Source organism: Heptranchias perlo, chromosome 18, assembly GCF_035084215.1.
Source record: "Heptranchias perlo isolate sHepPer1 chromosome 18, sHepPer1.hap1, whole genome shotgun sequence".
In the NCBI taxonomy this organism is placed as follows: Eukaryota; Metazoa; Chordata; class Chondrichthyes; order Hexanchiformes; family Hexanchidae; genus Heptranchias; species Heptranchias perlo.
In genome coordinates, this window is record NC_090342.1 from 31,958,430 (window position 1) to 31,984,369 (window position 25,940).

The window sequence follows — 25,940 nt, forward strand, 5'->3', positions numbered from 1 at the left end:
GAAGAGAGGCAATATAAACTAAATGGTACAATCCTAAAAGGGGTTCAGGAACTGAGATCTGGGGGTATATGTGCACAAATCGTTGAAGTTGGGAGGGCAGGTTGAGAAAGCGGTTAAAAAAGAATACGGCATCCTGGGCTTTAGAAATAGAGGCATAGAGTACAAAAGCAAGGAAGTAATGGTGATTCTTTATAAAACACTGATTTGGCCACAACTGGAGTATTGTGTCCAGTTCTGGGCACCGCACTTTATGAAAGATGTGAAGGTCTTAGAGAGGGTGCAGAAGAGTTTTACCAGAATGATTCCAGGGATGAAGGGCTTCAGTTACATGGATAGACTGGAGAAGCTGGGGTTGTTTTCCTTAGATTTGATAGATTTGATAGAGGTATTCAAAATCATGAAAGGATTAGACAGAGTAGATAGAGAGAAACTGTTCCTATTGGCGGAAGGGTCAACATAGAAAATAGGTGCTGGGGTAGGCCATTCGGCCCTTCAAGCCTGCTCCGCCATTCAATATGATCATGGCTGATCCTCTATCTCAATACCATATTCCCGCTCTCTCCCCATACCCCTTGATGCCTTTTGTGTCTAGAAATCTATCTAGCTCCTTCTAAATATATTCAGTCTCTTGGCTTCCACAGCCTTCTGTGGTAGAGAATTCCACAGGCTCACCACCCTCTGAGTGAAGAAATTTCTCCTCATCTCAGTCCTAAATGTCCTACTCCGTATCCTGAAACTGTGACCCCTCGTTCTGGACACCCCAGCCAGGGGAAACATCCTCCCTGCATCCAGTCTATCTAGCCCTGTCAGAATTTTATATGTTTCAATGAAATCCCCTCTCTTCTAAACTCGAGTGAATACAGGCCGAGTCAACCCAATCTCTCCTCATACGACAGTCCTGCCATCCCAGGAATCAGTCTGGTGAACCTTCGCTGTACTCCCTCCATGGCAAGTATATCCTTTCTTAGGTAAGGAGACCAAAACTGCACACAATACTCCAGGTGTGGTCTCACCAAGGCCCTGTATAACTGCAGTAAGACATTGTTGCTCCTGTACTCAAATCCTCTTGCAACGAAGGCCAACATACCATTTGCCTTCCTAACTGCTTGCTGCACCTGCATGTTTACTTTCAATGACTGGTGTACAAGGACACCCAGGTCCCTTTGTACATCAACATTCCCCAATCTATCACCATTTAAATAATACTCTGCCTTTCTGCTTTTCCTTCCGAATTGGATAACTTCACATTTATCCATGTTATACTGCATCTGCCATGTATTTGCCCACTCACTCAACTTGTCTAAATCGCCTTGAAGCCTCTTTGCATCCTCCTCACAACTCATGATCCCACCTAGTTTTGTGTCATCAGCAAACTTGGAAATATTACATTTGGTTCCCTCATCCAAATCATTGATATATATTGTGAATAGCTGGGGCCTAAGCACTGCTCCCTGCGGTGCCCCACTAGTCACCGCCTTCCACCTCTAAAAAGACCCACTTATTCCTACTCTCTGTTTCCTGTCTGTTAACCAATTTTCAATCCATGCCAGTATATTCCCTCCAATCCCATGTGCTTTAATTTTACACACTAACCTCTTATGTGGGACTTTATCAAAGGCCTTCTGAAAATCCAAACAAACCACATCCACTGGTTCTCCCTTATCTATTCTACCAGTTACATCCTCAAAAAACTCCAGTAGGTTTGTCAAACATGATTTCCCTTTCATAAATCCATGTTGACTTTGTCTAATCCTGTTGATATTTTCTAAGTGTCCTGTTATCGCATCCTTTCTAATAGATTCTAGCATTTTCCCCACTATTGATGTTAGGCTAACTGGTCTGTAGTTCCCTGTTTTCTCTCTCCCTTCTTTTTTAAATAGTGGGGTTACATTTGCCACTCTCCAATCTGCAGGAACTGTTCCATAAGCTATAGAATTTTGTAAGATGACAACTAATGCATCCATTATTTCCATGGCTACCTCTTTTAGTACTCTGGGATGCAGATTATCAGATCCTGGGAATTTATCGGCTTTCAGTCCCATTAATTTCTCCAGCACTATTGTTTTACTAATACTAATGTCCTTTAATTCCTCCTTCTCACTAGTCCCTTGGTTCCCGAGCATTTCTGGGAAGTTTTTTGTGTCCTCTTCCGTGAAGACTGAACGAAAGTATTTGTTTAATTGCTCTGCCATTTCCCTGTTCCCCATTATAAATTCTCCCTTTTCTGACGATAAGGGACCTACATTTGTCTTCACTAATCTTTTTCTTTTTACATACTTGTAGAAGCTTTTACAGTCCACCTTAATGTTCCTTGCATGTTTACTCTCACACTCTATTTTTCCCCTCTTAATCAATCTCTTGGTCTGTTTTTGCTGAATTCTAAACTGCTCCCAATCCTCAGGCTTGTTACTTTTTCTGGCAACTTTATATGCCTCCTCTTTGGATCTAATACTATCCTTAATTTCTTTTGTTATCCATGGTTGGGCCGCATTTCCTTTTGTGTTTTTGTGCCAGAAAGGAATATATAATTGTTGCAATTCATGCATTCATTCCTTAAATGTTAGCCATTGCCTATCCACCGTCATGCCTTTTAATGAATCTTCCCAATCTATCATAGCCAACTCACTCCTCATACCTTCATAGTTTCCTTTGTTTAGATTTAGGACCCTAGTTTCAGATTGGACTACTTCACTTTCCATCTTAATGAAGAATTCTGTCATGTTATGGTCACTCTTCCCTAAAGGACCCTGCACAACAAGATTATTAATTAGCCCCTTCTCATTGCACAATACCCAATCTAGGATAACCTATTCCCTGATTGGCTCTTCAACGTACTGGCCTAAAAAACCATCTCGTACGCACTCCAGGATTTCATCCTCCACAGTAATATTGCTAATTTGGTTTGGCCAGTCTATATGCAGATTAAAGTCACCCTTGATTACTGTAATACCCTTGTTACATGCATCTCTAATTTCCTGTTTGATCCCATCCCCTACATTACCATTACTGTTTGGAGGCCTATAGACAACTCCCACCAATGTTTTCTGCCCCTTGGTGCTTCTTAACTCCACCCAGACTGATTCTACATATTGATTTTCTGAGCCAATATCCTTTCTCACTATTGCTCTGATTTCATCCTTTACTAACAACGCCACCCCACCTCCTTTACCTTTTTGCCTGTCCTTCCTAAATATCGAATACCCTTGGATATTCAGCTCCCAGCCTTGGTCACCCTGCAGCCATGTCTCTGTAATTGCTATTATATCATATCCGTTTACCTCTATTTGGGCTGTTAATTCATCTACCTTATTACGAATGCTTTGTGCATTCAGATACATTACCTTTAGATATGTCTTTTTAACATTTTTAGACATATTAACATGTTTTTGTAGTATGGCCCTATTTGTCTTATTACCATTTTTTCTTACCCGGACCCTACTTGTTAGTGCACTCTTTTGTTTGTTTGCTCTGTCCCTTCCTGACACAATCTGGTTATCCTTACCCCAATCACTTTCCTGTACTGCTTCTTTGTCTTTTCTCTTTAGCATTCTAGATTTCTCTCCACCGGGACCCTCCCCCCTCCCCCCTTTATTTAGTTTAAAGTCCTATCTACCTCCCTAGTTATTCGATTTGCTAGAACTCTAGTCCCAGCATGGTTCAGGTGTAGTCCGTCCCAACGGAACAGCTCTCTCTTTCCCCAGTACTGGTACCAGTGCCCCACGAATCGAAACCCACTTCTCCCACACCAATCTTTGAGCCACGCATTATATCAAGGATATGATATCCTTTATATATCAAGGACCAGAGGACATAGATTTAAGGTGATTGGCAAAAGATTTGGCAAAAGAACCAAAGGCGACATGAGGAAAAACTTTTTTACACAGCGAGTGGTTATGATCTGGAATGCACTGCCCGAGGGAGTGGTGGAGCCAGATTCAATCGTGCCTTTCGAAAGGGAATTGGATAAGTACTTGAAAGTAAAAGATTTGCAGGGCTATGGGGAAAGGACGGGGGAGAGGGACTAGCTGGATTGCTCTTGCAGAGAGCCGGCATGGACTTGATGGGCCGAATGGCCTCCTTCCGTGCTGTAACCATTCTATGATTCTATTCTATGGTATCATCCTTGAATCTACATCATACACTCTCTATGGCTTTAATGCCCTATAATATGGTGCCCAAAACTGTATCATTATTCTAACTGTGGCCTAACCACTTGTTTCATTCTTGATCCCCTTTTCATCCTCATTGTATACTGTCTATTGGAGACACTCTTCACAGACACATTGTCATCTTCCACATAAATGCTGATGACACGCAGCTCAAGAAATTATGTTTTTGCGCCCTTGGTCCCTGTTCCTCTACACCCTTCAGCGTCTTTTGATTGAATGTACACTCACATTCCTTGTTTATCAATCCAAAATGCATCACCTCATATTTCTCGGCATTAAATTACACCTGCCACCACGTGCCCATTCCACTATCATGTTTCTATCCTCCTGAAGTCTTTTACATTCCTCTTCACTTTTTTTTGCAATCTCCTATTTTTGTGCCATCAGCAAATTTCAATGTTGTGTTTCCTGTGTCTGAGGCTAAATCATCTATGTTTAATTATATCCCAAGGGTCATTGCTGGATCCACTTTTGTTCTATATATATATACGTATGTAAACAATTGTTTTTCAGACTGGAGGAAAGTGAGTAGTGGTGTCCCCCAGGGGTCAGTATTTGGACCACTGCTTTTTTTGACATATATTAATGACCTGGACTTGGATATAGAGGGTATAATCTCAAAGTTTGCAGATGACACAAAACTCAGAAATGTAGTAAACAGTGAGGAGGATAGTAACAGACTTCAGGAGGACATAGACAGACTGGTAAAATAGGCAGACACATAGTAGATGAAATTTAATGCGGAGAAGTGTGAAGTGATTCGTTTTGGTAGTAGGTATGCGGAGAGGCAATATAAACAATATAACACAATTTTAAAGGGGGTACAAGAACAGAGAGACTTGGGGGTGTACGTATACAAGGCTTTGAAGGTGGCAAGACAAGTTGATAAGGATGTTAAAAAGGCATATGGGATCCTTGGCTTTATAAATAGAGGCATAGAGTACAAAAGCAAGGAAGTTATGCTGAACCTTTATAAAACACTGGTTAGGCCCCATTTGGAGTACTGTGGCCATTTCTGGGCACCACACTTTGGGAAGGATGTCAAGGCCTTAGAGAGGCTGCAGAGAAAATTTACTAGAATGGTACCAGGAATGAGGGACTTCAGCTATGTGGAGAGACCAGAGAAACTGGATTTGTTCTCCTTAGAGGAGAGAAGGTTAAGGGGAGATTTGATAGAGGTGTTCAAAATCATGAAGGGTTTTGATAGAGTAAATAAGGAGAAACTGTTTCCAGTGAGAGAAGGGTCTGTAACCAAAGGACACAAATTTAAGGTAATTGGCCAAAGGAACCAGAGGCAACATATGGAAAACATTTTTTATGCAGCGAGCTGTTTTGATCTGGAATGCACTGCCTGAAAGGGTGGTGGAAGCCGCTTCAATAATAACTTTCAAAAGGGAGTTGGATAAATACTTGAAGGGGAAAATTTTGCAGGGCTATGGGGAAAGAGCAGAGGAGTGGGATTAATTGGATAGCTCTTTCAAAGAGCCAGCAAGGGCACAATGGGCCGAATGGCCTCCTTCTGTGCTGTATCATTCTATGATTCTATGATGTATATATATTATATAAAGAACAAAAATGAACCCAGCACTGACACTTGGGATGCACTACTTCCAACCCTTCTCCAGTCTGAGTAACACCTAGTAACCGTAATCCCTGGCTGCGACACTCCCTGGTTACATTCACTTGAACCAACACTCAGCTAGATTTTGGCAAATATTGACTGGCAGTAAATAGAGAGAAACCTGTGTTCCCAGAGCTGAACTTTTTAAGGTGATGAGAACATAAGGATTTTTAGGAACAAGAACAGGTCATTAGGCCCAACAAGCACTTGCCTTCTTCATACATCTGAATTCTGAGCTTCTCACCATATCCCTCAATTTGTACTTTCTCCAGAGATGTAGCTAATTGTTTCTTGAACCCATTTACACTGTCTGCTTGAATGGCTGCTCCTACTAACTTGTTTCACTGTCTATTACCCTTTGGGTTCTGCCTGTCTTCCCTTCTTATTGTCAACATCCTAAGGTTTAACCTATGTCTGCTGATATTTGAACCCTTTACCACAGTGAACAATTATCTTGGATCATCCTTGTCAGTCCCCTCATATACTTGAAAACATCATCAGGTCACGTTTTCTAAAGACAACGCACCTAACTTCCTTAACCTTTTCTCATAACTTAAATTTTAGACATTTAGAGTTGGTATGTCTGCTCATTTCTTTACCCTCTTAAGGGTAAAAGGAATAACTGGTGTGTTAGTAATCTTTGTTTTGCGGAAGAATAAAGCCTTCATGAACAGAAAGTCTAATTATCAAGTTGGCATATTTGACAGGATCAAGTGCATGTGACATCCGCAGACCTGGAGAATGTCTATTTGGCCAATAGCAGTGATGAAGTGCTTATTGGAGAATTCAATGAAAGACTAAGCTTTAAAGGTACAGTCAGTTCACGTAACTCTGTCCTTTGTGTTACTTTTTCATAAGTTTAGGTACAGCCAAATATTATGTGAAGCCATTGTACATTTTAATTTCATTGTGTCTGCAGAAGAGTAAATTGGGACAATTTGGGGAAAGTGCATATTCTGGCATGCAATACATCTTTCAGGATTGATTCATTTAAATCAGTTCATGGAATTTCATTGCGCTGGGTGGAGGTGAAATGAGAAGTCCTGATTAGTGGCAAATGGAATTCAGTCCGGAGAAGTGTGAGGTAAAGCATTTGGGGAGGGCAAACAAGACAAGGGAATATACAATAAATGGTAGGATACTGAGAAGTGTAGAGGAACAGAGGGACCTTGGAGTGCATGTCCACAGATCCTTGAAGGTAGCAGGACAGGTAGATAAGGTGGTTAAGCAGGCATACAGGATACTTGCCTTTATTAGCCAAGGCATAGAATATAAGAACACGAAGGTTATGCTAGAACTGTATAAAATACTAGTTGGGCTACAGTTAGAGTACTGTGTACAGTTCTGGTCACCACATTACAGGAAGGATGTAATTGCACTAGAGAGGGTACAGAGGAGGTCTACGAGGATGCTGCCAGGACTAGAGAATTTTAGCTATGAGGAAAGATTGGTTAGACTGGGGTTGTTTTCTTTGGAACAGTGGAGGCTGAGGGGAGATTTAATTGAGGTGTATAAAATTATGAGGGGCCTAGATAGAGTGGATAGGAAGGACCTATTTCCCTTAGCAGAGAAGTCAATAACCAGGGGGCATAGATTTAAAATAATTGGTAGAAGGATTAGAGGGGAGTTGAGGAGAACATTTTTCACCCAGAGGGTGGTGGGGTCTGGAACTCAGTGCCTGAAAGTGTGATAGAGGCAGAAACCCTCATCGCATTTTAAAAGGTACTTGGTTATGCACTTGAAGTGCCGTAACCTACAAGGCTACGGACGAAAGCTGGAAAATGGGATTAGGCTGGATAGCTCTTTTTCAGCCAGCATAGACACGATGGGCCGAATGGCCTCCTTCTTTGCTGTAAATTTCTATGATTAACTGATGGTCTTGCTTGTTGGGGGTGGTTTTTTTGCTTTGCGTCAGCAGCTCACTGCTGTTGATCCAAGTGCTTTTACCTTGATGCAACAATGCCATAACCTGCTGATAACCATGACCATGCCATAACAATGCCATAACCATGTCACGCTACACGTTACCCCTCCAGCGAACAAATGTTATCTGTTTTTAATATAACGGGTCAGTTGCTGTCTTTTCTATGTTTCTACCTCTCTATCTCTGTTTTTTTTTGTTTGCTTTTTTTTTGGTGATTTGTATATTGAGACCTGGCAGGTAACACCTGTCTGTCTGCACACTGATTGCCTTGGCAACAGGCAGTTGAAAAAACTGTCTGTTATCACCAAGCATTGTTCTGTGAATTATAAATGCGACTTCATTTCGAGGATTTCATTTCCACATCGTTCACCTGAGGAAGGAGGTAGCCTCCGAAAGCTTGTGAATTTAAAATAAAATTGCTGGACTATAACTTGGTGTTGTAAAATTGTTTACAATTGCCAACCCCAGTCCATCACCGGCATCTCCACATCATAACCTGCTGATGCACAGTTCTCCAGCTGTTAATGACACTCTTTATCTTAAACAAACTAATCCCTATACAGGTGACAGTAGTAGAGAGACTTTTTTGTGAGTCTTGTGATCTCCTGTCCAAACAACTGCCTCCTCCTGCAGTTCACTAAACAGGCCAGGCCAGTCCTGCATATCTGCATGTTCCCATCGTAATATAAGCATCACGATGCAAGTACGTAGAAGCAAAGAATTGGTTCAGCTTCAATCTCCAGGCTACTGCTGATTAAATGCTCTTTTTCCATTGGCCAAATTTTCAGTCATATCTAAAAATTCCACACAAAAGGATCAGCAGATTTTTCAATGATTTTATCTTCAGCTGTTTAAAAGGCAAATAAAGAATTGAGAATGCTAGTTCTTTTGCATATCCATGGATGAAAAAAATCATCTAAAGGAATTCAGCAAATATAGAAACAACAAGTGTTTGTTTGACCATCACTCTCCTGTAACCCAAATTGAAGAGCTGTATGATAAAAGGGCCTTTAATGCCCACTCCGAAGTTTGTCTGCTAAGTGAACTTCAGATTACTCGCTATTTGCCAAGTTCCAGGCTGAAACAGAATCCCTTGCTCCAATTGTCATATGTCCTAAAGGTATTTTTGTGGAAAGGGCTGTGCTCCACCCTGATGGGTGGTACCAATGAGTGTAGTTGTGCTAGGCTGCAATTTGTGGAGAAGAGAAGGTCAGTGCCTCATGTGTAAGCCCAACAGACATGGGCCAGATTGTTCAAAAAATCAGCCACATCACATTTTCAACAACCGCGTATCAGAAACTTGCCCTGAATTATAGAAGTATTGTGATACAAATGGCCCCATTCTATTGGAGCAGTATAATTGCATATTAATACACACTTAAGTTTTAAACTCTTTTAATGTCTGACTGGATTCCCCAAGGTTCTGGATATTTTTGATGTTATGTATATGGCCATACAGGACCCTACTGCTTGCCTGCCCCCTTCATGAAAAGCAAGAGGTTACACTCGCAAATGTGCAAGTGGCCTGTGACCATAGATACAGAATATTGCACCTGAATGCTTACTACCTTGGCAGTTGTCATGATTCTTTCATTTTACACCAATTCACAGAAGATTGTGCAGCTATAGTAAGTGATTGAGAACACATACACTTATGAGTGTGAAAGCCTTGACATTTGCCATCATATTGGAGCTGCAGTTTCACTGAGATGGTAGTAAGGAGTGTGTATGATGTGAGGGTTGGGCTAATGTACATTACTGATATGGCTAGGTTGAGTGCTTGGTGCAAGCAAAGTCCAGGCATTCCTTTCATTTTAGTGGTCACCATTTATTGAAGCTTACCTTGGCACACTCCCTCAGTCCTGAGAGCTTTTTGTGCATTTGCTCCCAAGACCTATGGATGTAGGAGACTCCGTTCACTCTGTTTGACAGCTACTTCCATGCCAGCTACACGTTTACTCTATTAGAAAGGTTTCCGTCAGCCCCAAAAATGGCCACTTATTTCAGCGCCACCTCCTCGAGCACAATCTCCAGCTCTCTGCAGTGAAGCAGCAGTCCTTGCAGCTCCTCCAGTCATCATCTATCAACAACACTTAGCTTGCACCAAAACAGGTTGCTCCTCCCGTTTAGCAGTCATTTAAGAGCTGCTGCACTTCAGATTCCCCATCCACTCTTTGCATGCAAAAATACTTAGTGAATTTATGGTGGGGTAGTGCTAAGTATATCACAATTGAAGGAGGAGTTAGTTCTCAGCTTGTCTGGGGACACATTCTTTGCAAGTCTTTTTGGACTGAGTTTCAAAGCCACATCCTGAATTTTTTTTTTTGGTTTATTTGTTGACTGTTAACTTTTTGAAGTACTAATGTTTTCCTTCTCGCAGAAATGTGTCAGAAAGACAAACTTTCCGAAAGAACAAACGGAGTTCGGAGAAGGCCGAGATTTATCTCTGAACAAGATGTGGAAAAAAAGCTACAGAGGTACTGAAAATAAAATTAACTCTTAAGATTAGCAGGAATTCTTCATAGTTTGTACTACTGGCAATTCAACTTCTGTTTTTTTTGTGAGTTTTAGTGTTCACCAAGGTGAGGGGTTATAGTGCTGGTGAATAGAACAGTTTCCATTTCAGGCAACTAGTATCAATATCAAGCACCCCCAGGTCAGATGTTGGAGGCAGAGTTAAAGGCAGCCTCAAACTTCTTGTACTCTCTCCTAACAATGTGCCTTTTTCCTAAGTTTTACAGCTTTTTCCACTATCTATCCCTTTTTCTCCAAGAGCACATCTGCCCATCCAAAGTCCTTGAACATGTTGTTGCCTCCCAAATCCGTGCCCATTTTTTCTGCAACTCCATGTTTGAATTTCTGCAATCAGGTTTCCGCCACTGTCACAGCACCGAAACCTCCCTATGCAAAGTCTCAAATTACATCCTCTGTAACTGTGACTTTCTCCTTGACCTCTTTTCAGTCTTTGACATGGTTGACCACACCATCCTCCTCTAATGCATCTCCCTTCCATTGTTTAGCACTGTGGCATTGCCTTTGCTTGGTCCCACTCTTACCTATCAGATCACAACCAGAGCATCTCCAGCAATGGCTTGTCTTCCTGCCCCTGTGCCATTATCTCTGGAGTTCCCCATGGATCTATCCTTGTCCTCTCCTCTTCCTCATGTAGATGCTGCCCCTTGATGACATAATCTGCAGACATAGGGTCAGCTTCCACGTGTACGCTGACGACACTCAGCTCTCCCTCTCCACTAGGGGGCATAGATTCAAGGTAAAATGCGGGAGGTTTAGAGGGGATTTGAGAAAGAACTTTTTCACCCAGAGGGTGGTTGGAGTCTGGAACTCACTGCCTGAAAGGGTTGTGGAGGCAGGAACCCTCACAACATTCAAGAAGTACTTGGATGAGCACTTGAAATGCTATAGCATACAAGGCTACGGACCAAATGCTGGAATATGGGATTAGATTAGACAGGGCTTGATGGCTGGCGCGGACACGATGGGCCGAAGGGCCTCTATCCGTGCTGTAAAACTCTATGACTCTACCTCTCTTGATCATTTCATTGCCTCTTTGCTGTCAGATTGCTTGTCTGACATCCCGTCTTGGATGAGCTGCACTTTACTCTGGGAATACCAAAGCCATTGTCTTCAGACCCCGCCACAAACTCCATTCCCTAGCCACCAACTCCATCCCTCTCCTTGTCCACTGTCTGAGGCTGAACCAGGCTGTTCGCAACCTTGTCATCCCATTTGACTCTGAGATGAACTTCCAACCCCATATCCTTTCTATCACCAAGACCACCTACTTCCACCTCTGTAACATTACCCTTCTCTATCCCTACCTCACCTCATCTGCTGCTGAAATCCCCATCCATGCCTTTGTTACCTCTAGACTCAACTATTCCAATGCTCTCCTGGCCAGCCTCTCACCTTGCACCCCTCCATAAACTTGAGCTCATCCAAAACGCTGCCGCCCGTATCCTAACTGGCACCAAGTTCTGTTCATCCATCACCCCTGTGCTCGCTGACCTACATTGATCTCCTGGTGCGGCAACACCTCGATTTTAAAATTCTCATCCTTGTTTTCAAATCCCTCCATGGCCTCGCCCCTCCCTATCTCTGTAACCTCTCCAGCCCTACAACCCTCAGAGATCTCTGCGCTCCTCCAATTCTGGCCTCTTGCGCATCCCCGATTTTAGTCGCTCCACCTTTGGTCCAAGAATACATCTGCACATCCAAAATCCTTGAGCATGTTGTTGCCTCCCAAATCCGTGCCCATTTTTCCTGCAACTCCATGTCTAAATTTCTGCAATCAGGTTTCCGCCACGATCATAGCACCGAAACCTCCCTAAGCAAAGTCTCAAATTACATCGGGCTCGATTTTTGGACGTCCAAGCCGTGGCGGGGGGGGCTCCGAAAATCGGGGATTCCCGGGGCGGGTCCTGAGCCCGGCTCCAACCCGCCCACTTCCGGGTTCCCCAGTGATGCGCTTAGATGTGCGCGCAGCCACCGCATGCGGGACTCCTGCTGGCAGTTAAAGCTGGTGGGATCCCACTTAAGGCAAATAATTTGATAGTTCAGGTCGTTTGCTGACCTGATGTGTAGGATATTTTAGGAGGGGTTGGATTTTCAACTAAACTCAGACGGTTTCCCCTATTGGGGGAAACACTCCCTAGTTGAAATGGACGTGTTGCAGCCACCAGCCTGTGGGAGCTACAAAGGTCAATTTGACAGGTGCGAGGGTGGGGGAGACCCTCACTCATTGCGGGAGGCCACTCTGTCACTTTGGACAAAGTTTGGCCTCCACCACCCTCCTCCTAACAATAACATTTACAAACTTGCACACTTACCCAGGTGTCCAGACACATGTGCCTACCTTGTGGACCCCCTCAAATGTACATCTTGCGGATGGGGGCCGCCATAGCTGCAGTCCTGACATCCTCGGAGGACGAACAGCATCACCAGCCTCGCTGGCCATGCTGTTCACCTCTGACACGTGGAGCTCCACAACACAGTGCTGTGACACATCCACCTGCACAGCAGGAGGGAGGGCAACTGCAGAGAGAGATGCATCGCAGAGGGCACTACCCTCGCCACAGGGTCTACAGACTGATGCTCAGCTTCCTGGACCTCTCTGAGTAGCAGTGCACACGGAGACTCAGAGTCACTCGACATGTAGTCTTAGACATCTGCAGCCTCCTTCATGCCAAGCTGCTCCCAGCTGGCCCGAGCACCATCTTCTTACCTGTCACTGTCAAAGTCACCAAAAGCACCAACTTCTCCTCCGCATCCTTCCAGGGTGCTACTGGGGACATGGCCGGCGTCTCTCAGTCATCTGCACAAAATAGCCCTGCAAATACACCTGCGCCCACTCTGCAGTGACACAATGGGTGGCATCAGTTGTGGGTCTTCATTGTGATCCTCAGGAAAGGGCATTATTGCACAAACCAGACAAGATTTTCAAAGACGTGGCAGTAGTGGTGATAACAATTTTTTATTGTTTTTTGCAAAACAAAGGAAAATAAATCAAAAACATGACATTCCGTCATAGATCCTTGTGCATCCCCTTTGTGCTCACAAATCCTTAGCCTTACGTTTACGGGAACCCCTACGTGGTGCTACCCCTGTGGCTTCAGAAGAGGTAGTGGCAGGTTGCTCTTCTCCATGCCCTGACCGATGAGATGCTTTGCCCGGTACCCGTGAGGGCCCCTCTACCTGTACCTGTGCAGGGGCAGACTCGGCCATCTGGAGTGGGGGCAGCATTGCGGGTACTGGTTGAGAGGGGGGGCAACGGGTGAGACATGGGAGCGCTTTGAGTGGCGTCCCCACTTCCATGTCCCCTTTTACCATCATCCCTCTCCTAGCCCAGGCCCACATCACTCCTTCCACCCTGCTGGACGACAGTTTGGAGGACTTGTGTGAAGCCTTGGAAGGCCAGTTGTAAGGTATCTGTCAGCCTGTTTAAGGCGGCAGAATGTTGCTCGCCCTGAATCCGAACGGCCGTTGTCAGGGCCTGAATGGAGTCATTGTTGAGCCGTGCTTGACGCTTGATGGAGGCTAGCCTTTCCTCCATCGCAGACATTCCCGCACCTACCCATGACACTATCTCAGAGATGCCTTCATGTCCCTGTGACAGTATTCCACTCGTGCAGGAGTTAGACTCCTCCATCCTCTGCGCGATTGTGGAGAGTGCGCGAGGCAACTGTTCTAGTACCTCGGCAATGTGCTGCTGCCCCTCGATGACTCTCCTTTTCATGTCTGACCCCCAGGGTTCAGCATCTGGGTCCAGCTGAGCAGAGCCTGGAGAAGAGTACTCCTACTAACACGGACTCTCCACGGCTGCCCCTGCCACCAGGGTCTGATCGTGCTCACATGTGCGTGATGACTCACCATGTGCAAGCCCAACTAAGTGAGGACAGGGACCCACCGAGATGTGTATATCTGCGCTGGTGGATGGCTGGCTCAGATGTGAGGATGGACTCTCAGAGGCCGGCAGGTCCTCTGAGGATTCGCCCTCCGCAGTCATGGCGGTTGCAGATGGCCCTGCAAGAGAACAGAAAGCATTATTAAGCATATGGACAGGTGTTGAGGTGTTGCAGATGCCAAGTGATGTTAAGATCATTTGCTACCATGAGTGCTGAGTGCTAGATTTCTGTCATCAGCCGCTTGTGCACTCCCAGTTTCAGCGTCCGCCACGAACAGGCACTCCAGCGTCCGGCTTATTTCGAGTGCCTGCTGCTCCACATCTGTTAAGGGCACCTGGTGTGACGGGCCTCCTCCACACGGTCCTTGCCCTCTCCCGGGCGTTCTGGCATCTCTTCTCCTATTGAGGCAAAACACAGAGGCGTGATTGAGCGATGGTTGCACGGTGACCCGCTGCATGCATTGGTGTGGGTGGGGTTGAGCGTCAGGGAGATGCATGGGAGGGTGCCTGTGAGACATAGCCATGAGATTGTATGAGGATTGGGTTGCGTGGTAGTGTTCGAATGGGAACTGGGGCGGTGAGTACGTGCAGGCAAGGTGAGGATGATGGTTGAGTGGATGTGAGGAGTGATGCGAGAGCGTTGTGATGGCAGTGCAGAAGGAGTTGTGTGGTGGTGGAGGTGATGTGGAAGATGGAGTATGGGAGAATGCGTAAGTACACTCACTTTGGCTGACCTGGTTAGGTCATTAAATCTCTTTCTGCACTGCACCCAGGTTCTGGACACATTGCCATTGCTGGTGACCTCCTCGGTCACCTCCAGCCAGGCCTTCTTGGTGGTGGAGGGAGGACACTTCCTCCCATCCGACGGGAAAAAAATTTTCCTCCTACTCCTCACCCCATCGAGCAGCACCTGGAATGAGGAGTCAGTGAACCTTGGGGCAGCCTTGCCTCTGGCCTGCTTCATGCACCTAAATTGGTTGTTTGCTGCAGGAGGAGCTTTGGAGGACTGCCCCTTTAAATAGGGCTCCTCCTGCTGACAGCCTGTGATGCGGGTGTGCAGTGCGCCTGCTGCGCAGGTCTAGAACGGGAAACCTGGAAGCCAAGGTAAGTTCCTTCAATTAGGCTGCAATCGCATGCGGAGCACCCCGAATTCACTGGGCACATTACCCACGCGCCCAGTCAACCCCCCGCTGCCAACCTGCCTCCCTCCTAATATCGAGTCCATCCTCTGTAACTGTGACCCTGATGGAATATTTCTCCTTGACATCTTTTCAGCATTTGGCATGGTTGACCACAATTGACCTAAGCTCTGGAATTCCCCCCTAAACCTCTCCGCCTCTCTACCACTCCCTGTCATCCTTTAACACATTCCTTAAAACCTACCTCTTTGACCAAGTTTTTGGTTACGTGTACTAATATCTCCGATGTGGCTCGGTGCCAAATTTTGTTCGATTACACACCTGTGAAGCACCTTGGGATATTTTACTAAGTTAAAGGTGCTATATAAATGCAAGTTGTTGTTGTTGTCTCAGACAGAACCAGATTGTTCTGCACCTCAACATCCTATTCGACCCCGAGCTGAGCTTCTGACCCCATTTCATCTCTATCACAAAGACCACCTATTTTCACCCTTCGAGTGTTGCTGAAACCCTCATTCATGTCTTTGTCACCTCCAGAATCAACTATTCCAATGGTCTCCTGGCCGGTCTCCCGTCCTCCATAAACTTCAACCTATTTAAAACCCTGCCACCCATTGTCCCACTCACCCATCACCCTGTCCTAACTGATTTACATTGGTTCCTGGCCCCTCAACATCTCACATCTAACTGGGCTAATGGTTTCAGTAACTTTTCCACAATAACTCCCATGTTCTTCTCCTGATCAACATGTTCCCATGTTTTTCCATTCACATATAGTCACTATCATCATTCCTTGCTTTCAAACAAATTATTTTAGATTTGTATTGAGAACCCTATCCCTACATTTATGTATATATATACGTTTTCTTCAACAGTTTTTAATAAGTGCCAATGATATTTTGTGATGGAAAACTAAAAAATAATAGGCAAACTTTCCAAAGCCCCGTGTCAGTCCCCGCCCCCCCCCCCCCCCCCTTTGATGAGCTCCCAATGCCAGGTACAATATGGGTCAGGGGCTATCTCTGAATAATTAATTAGGGCCAACTCCAAAAACTACCAGCAGGTCATCCCAGCTGGAAGTTGGTTGATGTTTGGCTTGTTGTGCTCTGAGACCAGAAAATTGCCTCATTGTACTAAACTTTAAAACTTGGATTGAAATTGAAACCAGTTATAGGAGATGCTGCGCTGTGAGGGTCCTTAGGGTGAAATGAGTTTAATGCAGTCTCAACGCAGCTACTAGAGGGAGTGAGCCCACTGGACATAATTCCACCTATATTTACACTGACAGGATGAATTTCCGATTGTGCTTTACTGGCAGGGAGTCTCTCCCAATGGCCCAGCATATAGAACCAATAAATAAATAAATTTAAAACAGAAATAGACAGTTTCCTAGAAGTAAAGGGAATTAGGGGGAAATTGGACACAAATTTAGATTTGAGGTTAGGATCAGATCAGCCATGATCTTATTGAATGGCGGAGCAGGCTCGAAGGGCCGATTGGCCTACTCCTGATCCTATTTCTTATGTTCTTATGTTCTTATAAGTTTACAGCACAGAGGAGGCTCTTCGCTAGATCAATTCTAAACGAATCCCAATGTGCCATTCTCTCCCCGTTGTATCTTCCTCTTCTTCAAATATTTATCCACTTTTCCTTTAAAAGATGCAATGGTCCCTGCTTCAACTACTCTCTGTGGCAAAGTATTCCATGCTCCAACACTCGCTGTGTGAAGAATTGTGTCCTATTCTCCCTCCTCAGTAACACTTTTAAATTGATAATCTCTCATCACAGAGTCATCAACCAGAGGAAATAGTCTTTCCCTATTCACTTTATCAAACCCCTTAATAATTTCAAAACCCTCTTTAAGCCTTCTCTGCTACAGTAGAAATAGTCCTTGTATTTTAAGTTTCTCCTCATAACGAGAGTTTGTCTTCGAGTATTCTATGCATTTCTAAATGCTCACTAATTTGATCTCAAATTATGATTATGGATTCTAAGAGTTTTCCCACAACTGATGTTGGACTAAACATCATTTATTCTTCTCTCTCTTCTTGAACAGAAGCGTTATACTGATTATCCTCCAATTCCCTGGCATTTTGCATATCTAAGGAAGAATAAAAATTGTGGTCAGATTCGCTGCTATCTTTTCTCTGGATTTGTTCCACAGTCTAGGGTGAATGCCATCAGAGCCAGATGACTTATCTGCCTTGAGATCTATTAATTAAAATGAATACTTGGAAAATCATGGCCAATATTGCAATATTCCAATATGTCTGGACAGTGGATGAGGCACAATCAGAAAATGACCCCATAATTTCTTTTGGTCTCATCTGGAAGGTCAGAAGAATGACTGTTGTGGAAAGTTGGTGTAGTAAGGGGCGTTCAAGGTTGAGATTGTGTAGAAGAAGCTTAACTCTAAATCCAACCAGCTTTGTACTTGATCTGGGAGTGTGTCATAGAACAGTGCAGAGGGACCTTCACTCTGCATCTCTCCTATGCTTTTTTCTAGCCCAGCTTGATAACACTGATGCCAAAAATCAAAAATTGTTTACTTCTTCACCTCAGACATCCATTCCACTAATGGCCAAATAAATAAATGTTGCAAATGTATTGGATAATTCTATGTGGTGTAATATAAAATAGCTTTAAATATTTAACAGTCTTTATTTTTACAGCAAAGTCCAATTGGCACAAAGACAAGCCAGTGCCTGTGAACCAAAAAACATTCCAGAAAATTGGGACAAATCAGCTTTGCCAGAGATGGGATACAAGGTAAAAGATTTTATTTGCTATATTACACAGTAGAGTTACTGAGTAGCAGGTTCTGATTTAGTGCCTTTGAGGACCAATTCACCAACCCCTCCTAAAAAGGCACTGGGATTGCTGCACAAATTCCAAAATGTGCGCTGCTGGAATAATGCGATGGCTTTCCCAGATGCTGCAAGGCCAGATCATGAATATTAATATCATGCACTCCCCATACCTTGGGCCTTGCTTAAGGGAGTGAGATGAAGGGGTGGGGTGGAGGAGGGGCAGAATTAGGGACAACAGAGTTTGTAGGCAAGTGGCAGACCAACGTTGCCTTTATTTGCCAGCTCGATGGCTGCCGACGTGGACATGCTGCTATATGAGTTGTTTACAAGGAGGACTGCTCTGTTAGGAACTGCCTTAGAGGATGACTGCATCATGCTTGGCAGGAAGTGGCCAGGCCCAATGTTGTTCATAATACCTACAGGACATAACAACTTCAAGGAACCTGTAGGGTAATACGACCCAATGGTACCATTTACCAGGTAATCAAAAGATAATTCCACATACAAGGTATTGCCTGTCAACCTGTTGCTCATTTACTGCTTGCCCATGCCAAGCCCTCACATAACCTTAGCATCTCATGCATCTTCTATGTGTTTCACACATCAAAGCTTTGAAACACAAACTGATCACTTACTGGCACCCAGGATGTGCACATGCAGACATCAGTGACCCCCCCCCCCCCCACTTTGGGAAATACACTGGACATTGGGCAGTTGTTCTTTGCGGAAGGAGATGAAAATGCTGGCCATGTTGACCAACACGTCTGTCACCTGTTTGATCCATATGTGGCTAGTACATTAGCTGATACTGTAATACTAGTCAGGAATGAACCACAGTCTATGATTTAATGGGCAGCATTTAAGCGGCTACAAGCCTGCCATTTCCCCAGATAGACTTCCCTGCTGGGAATGTTTGATCGCAGAATGACCCCTACAGAATTAATCTTTATTTTATTGTTATTAGATAGCTCCTGATGTTCTGGATTCTTTTTGCAGCGTATTCAGCTCTCACAGTCCTCCGAAGAGTATAAGAAAATCCAGACCCTCTTTCAGGGGAGCATGCAGTCCAGCACAATCCAGAAAATTGACAGAATCCAAAACCTTTCACTTTGGGAAATATTTCAGTGGTTTGTAAAACACTATTAGATGTGGCAATTAATAATGTTTATCTATTTGCAACACTCATATAAGAAAACTATGAGAAATATCATAATATGGAAGATAGCAAAAAGGGAAATTAAGAAGTTTAAAAGTGAAATACATAGGCAGTGTAATTTATCTTAAAGATTAAAAAAATCAACTGAATTTTATTCAGCTCTAAAAACACCCATGGTAAAATGGATTCTTTAATTTATAGGGGAAAATGAATACCAGAAAGTAATTTACAATGCAGAAATTCAGTTGAATGATTCAAGTGGCATCATGCATTGAGAGAAAAAAATTATGTCTTGCAATTCATGCTCAGTATTTCTGTGTTGGTCATTTACTATATTTGTAACTATTTCAATTAATGACAAGCCTTGTATATACACAAAACCACATTTATTAATCAGAAGTAATTTTGAGTTCCATTGAAATTTAAAGTACCTGTGATGTGATGCAGAGTTTTGATAGTTTCTGCACACAAAGGGGTCACCTGATGGCTTGGTGGGTAAATACACTGTCCAGTATGGTACTGAACTATATAGATCAGGGAGGTCCCAGTTTTGATCCCCAGCCTTTTCTGAGTTGACTTAACTTAACTGGAGCAGCACTAGAAGTGCCACATTTGATTTGGCCTCAGTGTTCCTGGGACATGGAAGGGAAAAATCAATCAGAGTTCCCAATTCCAATTGCTATCCAGTGATTTCTTCCCCCTCCCCCAGTGGAAAATGCAAGTGTGTGGACATTGCTTAAGGACAGGATTGGGCTTGACTGTGATGCACCCACTGTTGAATAAGGTGCCGACCCTTCACTGTCTTGGCTCACACATTTGAAGAATGAACACTTGGGTGAGTTACTGGTGGACTGCCAGTACCAGTGGAACTGTACCTCAGTATAAGTATCCTGCTTCAGGAAAGGACAAGAGAAAATTGGCAAAAAGGAATTCCACACATCTTGGTGAGAAACTCAAAATTGATTGTAGACCTTTAAGGAAATGAAAATCAATCATGCAGTAAGATAAAATGATCATTTTGGAAATTTATGACTTATTGGTTCTTGTTGGCTGGTTTTCCAATGCATTTACTGGTCTTTGTGTATGTATCGGTTCTCAGGCAGAAAGAACAGATGAAGAAAAGGAACGGTGAGCATAATGTGAATGAACAATTCCTTTTTCATGGAATCAGAGATCAATCGATTGTTAATGCCATTTGCTACCAGAACTTTGACTGGGGAAGCTTCGCACAGGATGGAACTTTATATGGAAAAGGTAGGTACTGTAGCCTTTTTTTATTATTAAGTTTCAAGAAGCAGCCTATAAAAATGCACCGGGTACAAGAAATTCAGAGCCCTGCACCAGCCAAATTTGTCATTTTATCTTCACCTTTATGTTTGCTTTACAAACCTACTTAGCTTCCAAATGAAGATAAAAAGAAAATTGTGTAAAGGCATCAAAAATGATATGGGCCACCCCCACCTCCCATGGCTCAGTGAGTAAATGATAAGGTACTGAGCCATACAAGTAGGTTCGTGGCTCAATCCCTGCACTATAATGAGTAAGCTGATCTCAGTTGGGGTGCTACAACTGACTTTATCATTCCTGGACTAGGATGAATAAAAATTTAGCTAGGGTTCAATACATCTAATCTTCAGGTGGGCGGGTGTGCATAAGGACAGTATCATTCTCAGCTGTAATGTCTCTACATTTGAATTGCCTGCTGATACTCACTGTTAAGGCTTACACCCAAAGGACGGCCATTTGGGTGATATACTGAAGGACAGCCAGTCCCCATGGAACTGTACCCAGAATAAGTCAGTGCATTCAGGAGAGGAGAGGAGGAAAGAAAGCTGGAAAATTATACAAAAAAAAGACCTGGGTATCATTGCCATGAGGCTGATGAAAATCAATACTTTTTAGGGGAACTGAGTGGTGCAGTGGATTAGACAATGGCCTTTCACCTCTGGAACACAGACTTAAATCCAACCCATCACAGATGAGATGAAAGTCTCCTCAGTATGCTGTCTGTAAACATCCAATGTAAAATGAGTTTGGGCAATCTCAATCCAGTTCTTAGTGGGCATTGGTCTTCAGCACAAAACTGTTCCTAGTGTGGCACTAGGGCCCTCAGGCCACAGGGTGGCCCGTGTGGAAATGGATAAGCGCCACACTGATGTATTAGAGGGTGCTCTTCTAAGGTACATTTTTGGGGCAAAGTAGAAAGAACTTTGCTGTGTATTTACTTGTGCTATACCTGACCTAGGAGAACTTGATGCTGACAGTGGCTGCCATAAATGGGATTCATTCCATTTCCCAGCACTAATATCCCTCACCTTGATGAGCACAATATTGAGGAAAAAAAATAAATTCAGTAATGTTATCACTGAATTACTAACAGGAAGAATAGTGCAATCCAAGTTTACTAGGGGGAAGTGTTAACCTCACTTTCCATGCAATAATGTAGGTTTAACACATTTAGTTACAGGAAAAGTTATTCTGATTTGCAATTATCAGAGCTAATATTCGATGTATCTCAGGTAGGTACAGCAGTTGTATAAATGGGTATATCTGATTTGTTCCCCGTATAAAAAGAAAGAAGGACTGTGCATTTATATAGCACCTTTTATGACATCAGGATCTCCCAAAGTGATGAAGCACTTTTTTTGAAGTGTAGTCACTGTTGTAATGTAGGGAAACACAGCAGCCAATATGCACACAGCAAGGTCCCACAAACAGCAATGCAATAAATGTCAAGGCTGACACCTTTATATACTTAACATTCCACATATACAAATATAATCTTTCAGCATGGTATAGAATATTTTGGTAAGATGAGCCTTACCAAACTTCAATATCTGTACAAATTAGTGTGGTCCAAATTCATGGGGCATTCTGGGACCATTGGAGTAGGAAGAGGATATTGTTATTTGCGGAAGGCAACAATCCAGAATTGAACAGTAAAGATGTGGGGATGAATGAATGTTCTGGAGTTTTACTTGATTATCCCCAGGAATTGAAGTGTTTATGCAAATTTCCCTTCAGTAAATTAGGTGGGATAGAGATCTGTGGTGGGGTACATTATAAATGCTCTAAGGAACGAGGGAGCTTGATGATTCAATTTTCTCATTCCAAGCTTTCTTACATGGTGCTGCTCTTGCTTTTAAATGGGAATTCCTACTGGGAGAGGCCTTGAGAAGAAATAGTTTAATTTCCATTAGTGGAATTTGAAAAAATCAATTTGTTTATTCTCATCTGCAGGGAGGTACTTTGCCAAGGATGCATCCTGCTCCATCTTTGACTTGTACTCAGATTCTGCAACAAACGTCAACATCATGTTCATGGCACGGGTGTTGGTAGGACAGTTTACAGAAGGACAATCAAGTTACTATCGGCCGCCATCCAAAGATGGCACAACCCACAACCTCTATGATAGCTGTGTTAACTGCACAAAAGATCCATCAGTGTTTGTTATATTTGAAAAATATCAGATTTACCCAGAATATGTCATAGAATATACTAATAATTCCATGTAGAAATCAAATGTTTCTGACAACCTTTGCCTGTTAATGATATCTAATGATGAGATATGATAAAAGCAGCATCTCTTTTTGGTTCAAAAGATAGATACCACTTGGGAATTAAATACTCTTTATTTCTAGCATTTAAGGGTGGATTTTGCATGGCCATGCAACACCAGCGAAGCCTTGCATGCAGACAGTGCATATCAGAAAATTGTGTCAAATTGCCTGTGGTGTGGGGCCTCAAAATTTAGTCCTTAGTATCAGCATAAATTGATTCAAGGGTAGATGTAACATTGTCCGCCAAGTTACTCCAAAAATATGCATTACTCCAACCTTAGAGAAGAGCACCGTCTCCTTCTCCACTCAGTCCTTATGGCCTGTGTGAATGAGGTTGGCAATTTAGTGATAGCTCATGCTGGATTACAGGCAGTGTTGTTCTGAATCCATAGGTTGTAAATGCCCAAAATTCATGTAATTTTGAATCCATACAAGTGGCAGAGTGAAGTCACTTTCATTCCATCAGGTCATCAGGCATTGTAGGTCAAGTTACAGAAGTGTTCCCAATCTACTGCTCAGTCTCCGTGATGAGATTTTTAAAATCATTTTAAAGATCTTTTTGAATCCCAAGATCATCCTTGTAACTCCTCTGTAGATGTCAGTTTAGCCTTCAAAGCTTTCTAAGGGAGAGATATTGTGAGAAGGCAGGAGGGTGGCGTTGTAACCAATCAAAAAGTTACAGGTTTATTGGGCCTCAATTGCATTTTGCTGCTCTAAAATATCTTGAGTTCCATTGAGATTGTATTGGCAGGCACACTAACTGGGCCAACTCCATCTACCTTTGTACAGATTATGGTAGGAATTGTTCAGTATCTATTTGCAAGTGCTAAAAAGGCCCTAACTGATTTTCCATTATAAACTGTGATACCTGGAGAGGGTTTATTTTCTCACAATATGCCAACAAAACTAACCTGATCTGAATGGGCTAGCTTCCCCGGCCTGGTGGTCATACTTTCAACAGGATTTAATGGTCTTTGTTTAACAGATGTGTTATTTGTAGGTGTCACTGCTCAGTTTAAAGGTTAGAGTGAACTGAGGCTTTGGAGGGTTATTATCATTTTAACTGCTCAAAACTCGCAATACTTATTTTCATATTACTTTGATTTTACTGTTATTAAATATATTGAAGTCTGTACAATTCAGCTGAGTAGTTCATGCGGTGCATTCATCTCAGCTCCTCATTGTAGTGTGTTAATAAATCTAGTCTGGTACTGAATATTTTTTAAAATATATTTTTAGCATTAAAGAAGTTGAAAAGTGTTCATGGATTAACACCAGCAGATTTATCTGGATACCAGAAGCAACTACATTCTTGGATGTTTTGGGATTTCACCTTCCAATGCTTAGCTCTGAATAAATACTTTGAAATCAAACATGAATAAAATTGAATGTAATAAATAAAAGCAAAAAGAGAGATATATTCAAAGTTAATCTTACTGAATTATTGATACTATCGCATGTATTTTTGCACCATTGTTAAATGTTTATGGTCTTGCCTCAGATATCCCCTTAGATACAGTGGTGCCCATACTGCTCAATATCTAACTATGCAATTGCGTGACTCAGGGGTGTAACAATAGTATCCTTTAAGGCCTGAGCTTGATATTTATGTTGTTTGTACGTGTGCTCCTTCAATCTCTCCAAAGGCGGAATGAGCAAGCGCTTGGTAAGACGAGGCCAGAAATTATTTGTTAGGCTGTTTTATTTCAAAGCGAGTGAGCATACAGAGCAACGATTAAGATCAGATTCATTTAGTTCAATCTATACAACTTGTCTTTGCATAATAATACAAAATAATGAACACAGTACGCTCCCCCACATCATCTTGCTTGACTTAAACAAAATAATTTCTAACTACTCCACTGCACTCTTAACCTTCTCACAGTCTTTACTGGGCCTGACTGCTTAATCATAGAATCATACAGCACAGAAGGAGGCCATTAGACAGTTGTGCTGGTGCCAGCTCTTTGAAAGAGCTACCCAATTAGTCCCACTCCCCTGCTTTTTCCCCATAGCCTTGCAAATTTTTCCGTTTCAAGTATATATCCAATTCCCAATGCTTCATTGCATTTCGTTTAAAACATCCCAATTGACTGCCTGTATCTGTGTCTTCATTTTTATCTTCCTCTGTTCACAGCCAAAAGGGATCAGAAACTTCCCAACACAATGGGTATAAGGTATCGTTTTCTGGGACAGGCTACTGAATTATTATTTACAGTCTATGGGGAAACAACATCAAAGGTAGTTCATTAGCCTTACTTTAAACTTATGTGAATACACTATGCTTTGTAACACAACACATAAAAGTAAACTATTTTTCCAAATCCTTTAGGTGGAAAAATTGTCAAAAAAATCCCAAAATGTGACAAGCATATTATCACTAACTCAATATTTAGGGAACGAGTTGAATACAGGTCTGTCTCAGAAAATAAACTAAAACAAAACAGATTGTTTTGCAATTGTGTTTATTATTTGCTTCTGGGCTCAGCCATTAGAATTACTACAAACTATAATACCAGCACTATGAAGCAAATCAAAAGGATTCTTGAAGCAACGTTGAGTTTTTTTGACTTCACTGGAGCTTGTAGGAACAAACAAATGGAAGTTCTTCTGAACAGACCCTGTCATCCCAAATGCCTTCAACATCTGAAAAAATAGTTATTGTTAAGATGAACAATTTCTGTCACAAACATGGTCCATTAGTGACTCTGACTGTTTATTGTAAGTATGTTGCTTGTTTCTTCTTTTTGGATGCAAACTGTTGTGCATGAATACTGGATTAGACAGTTCAAGACTGAAATAGCTGAGCACATCCTGTGCTGGTTTTTCTATGGGCAGTGAGAAAGGGCTTTTGACCAGCACTAAAGAGTTACCTTTACCAGTCATATGTTTCAATAACTTAAATAATTCTTTGTCATTCTAGATTCTCCATACACATCGCAGGAGTTTTTCCATACTCTTAATAGTCCTGGAAAAACAATGGGCAATCTGGAGAACATTGGAGGGCAATTTTGAAAAAAAATTCCACTCTTCTCATGCCCTCCCTCCTCATTGGAATCTTGGGACCATAGTTTTTGTCAAAATACCTCTGTTAGATCTCTTAACCCTTTCTGTTCTAATTTTAAAAAGTTCTTTAGCCT

General features: G+C 42.8%; 1 protein-coding gene across 3 annotated transcripts in view; it reads left to right on the forward strand.

Moving 5' to 3' along the window:
• The window catches only part of LOC137334726 (protein mono-ADP-ribosyltransferase PARP12-like), a 41,517-nt gene extending 16,358 nt beyond the window's left edge, over positions 1 to 25,159 (forward strand). For all 3 annotated transcript variants that reach the window (XM_067999635.1, XM_067999637.1, XM_067999636.1), the window contains exons 7-12: positions 6,498 to 6,600; positions 10,095 to 10,191; positions 17,947 to 18,043; positions 19,081 to 19,211; positions 20,340 to 20,494; positions 22,481 to 25,159. In XM_067999635.1, coding sequence (XP_067855736.1) covers positions 6,498 to 6,600; positions 10,095 to 10,191; positions 17,947 to 18,043; positions 19,081 to 19,211; positions 20,340 to 20,494; positions 22,481 to 22,755 — 858 coding nt within the window. In that variant the 3' untranslated portion in view covers positions 22,756 to 25,159. The remainder of the gene's footprint in view (positions 1 to 6,497; positions 6,601 to 10,094; positions 10,192 to 17,946; positions 18,044 to 19,080; positions 19,212 to 20,339; positions 20,495 to 22,480) is intronic.
• Positions 25,160 to 25,940: the final 781 nt, after the last annotated feature.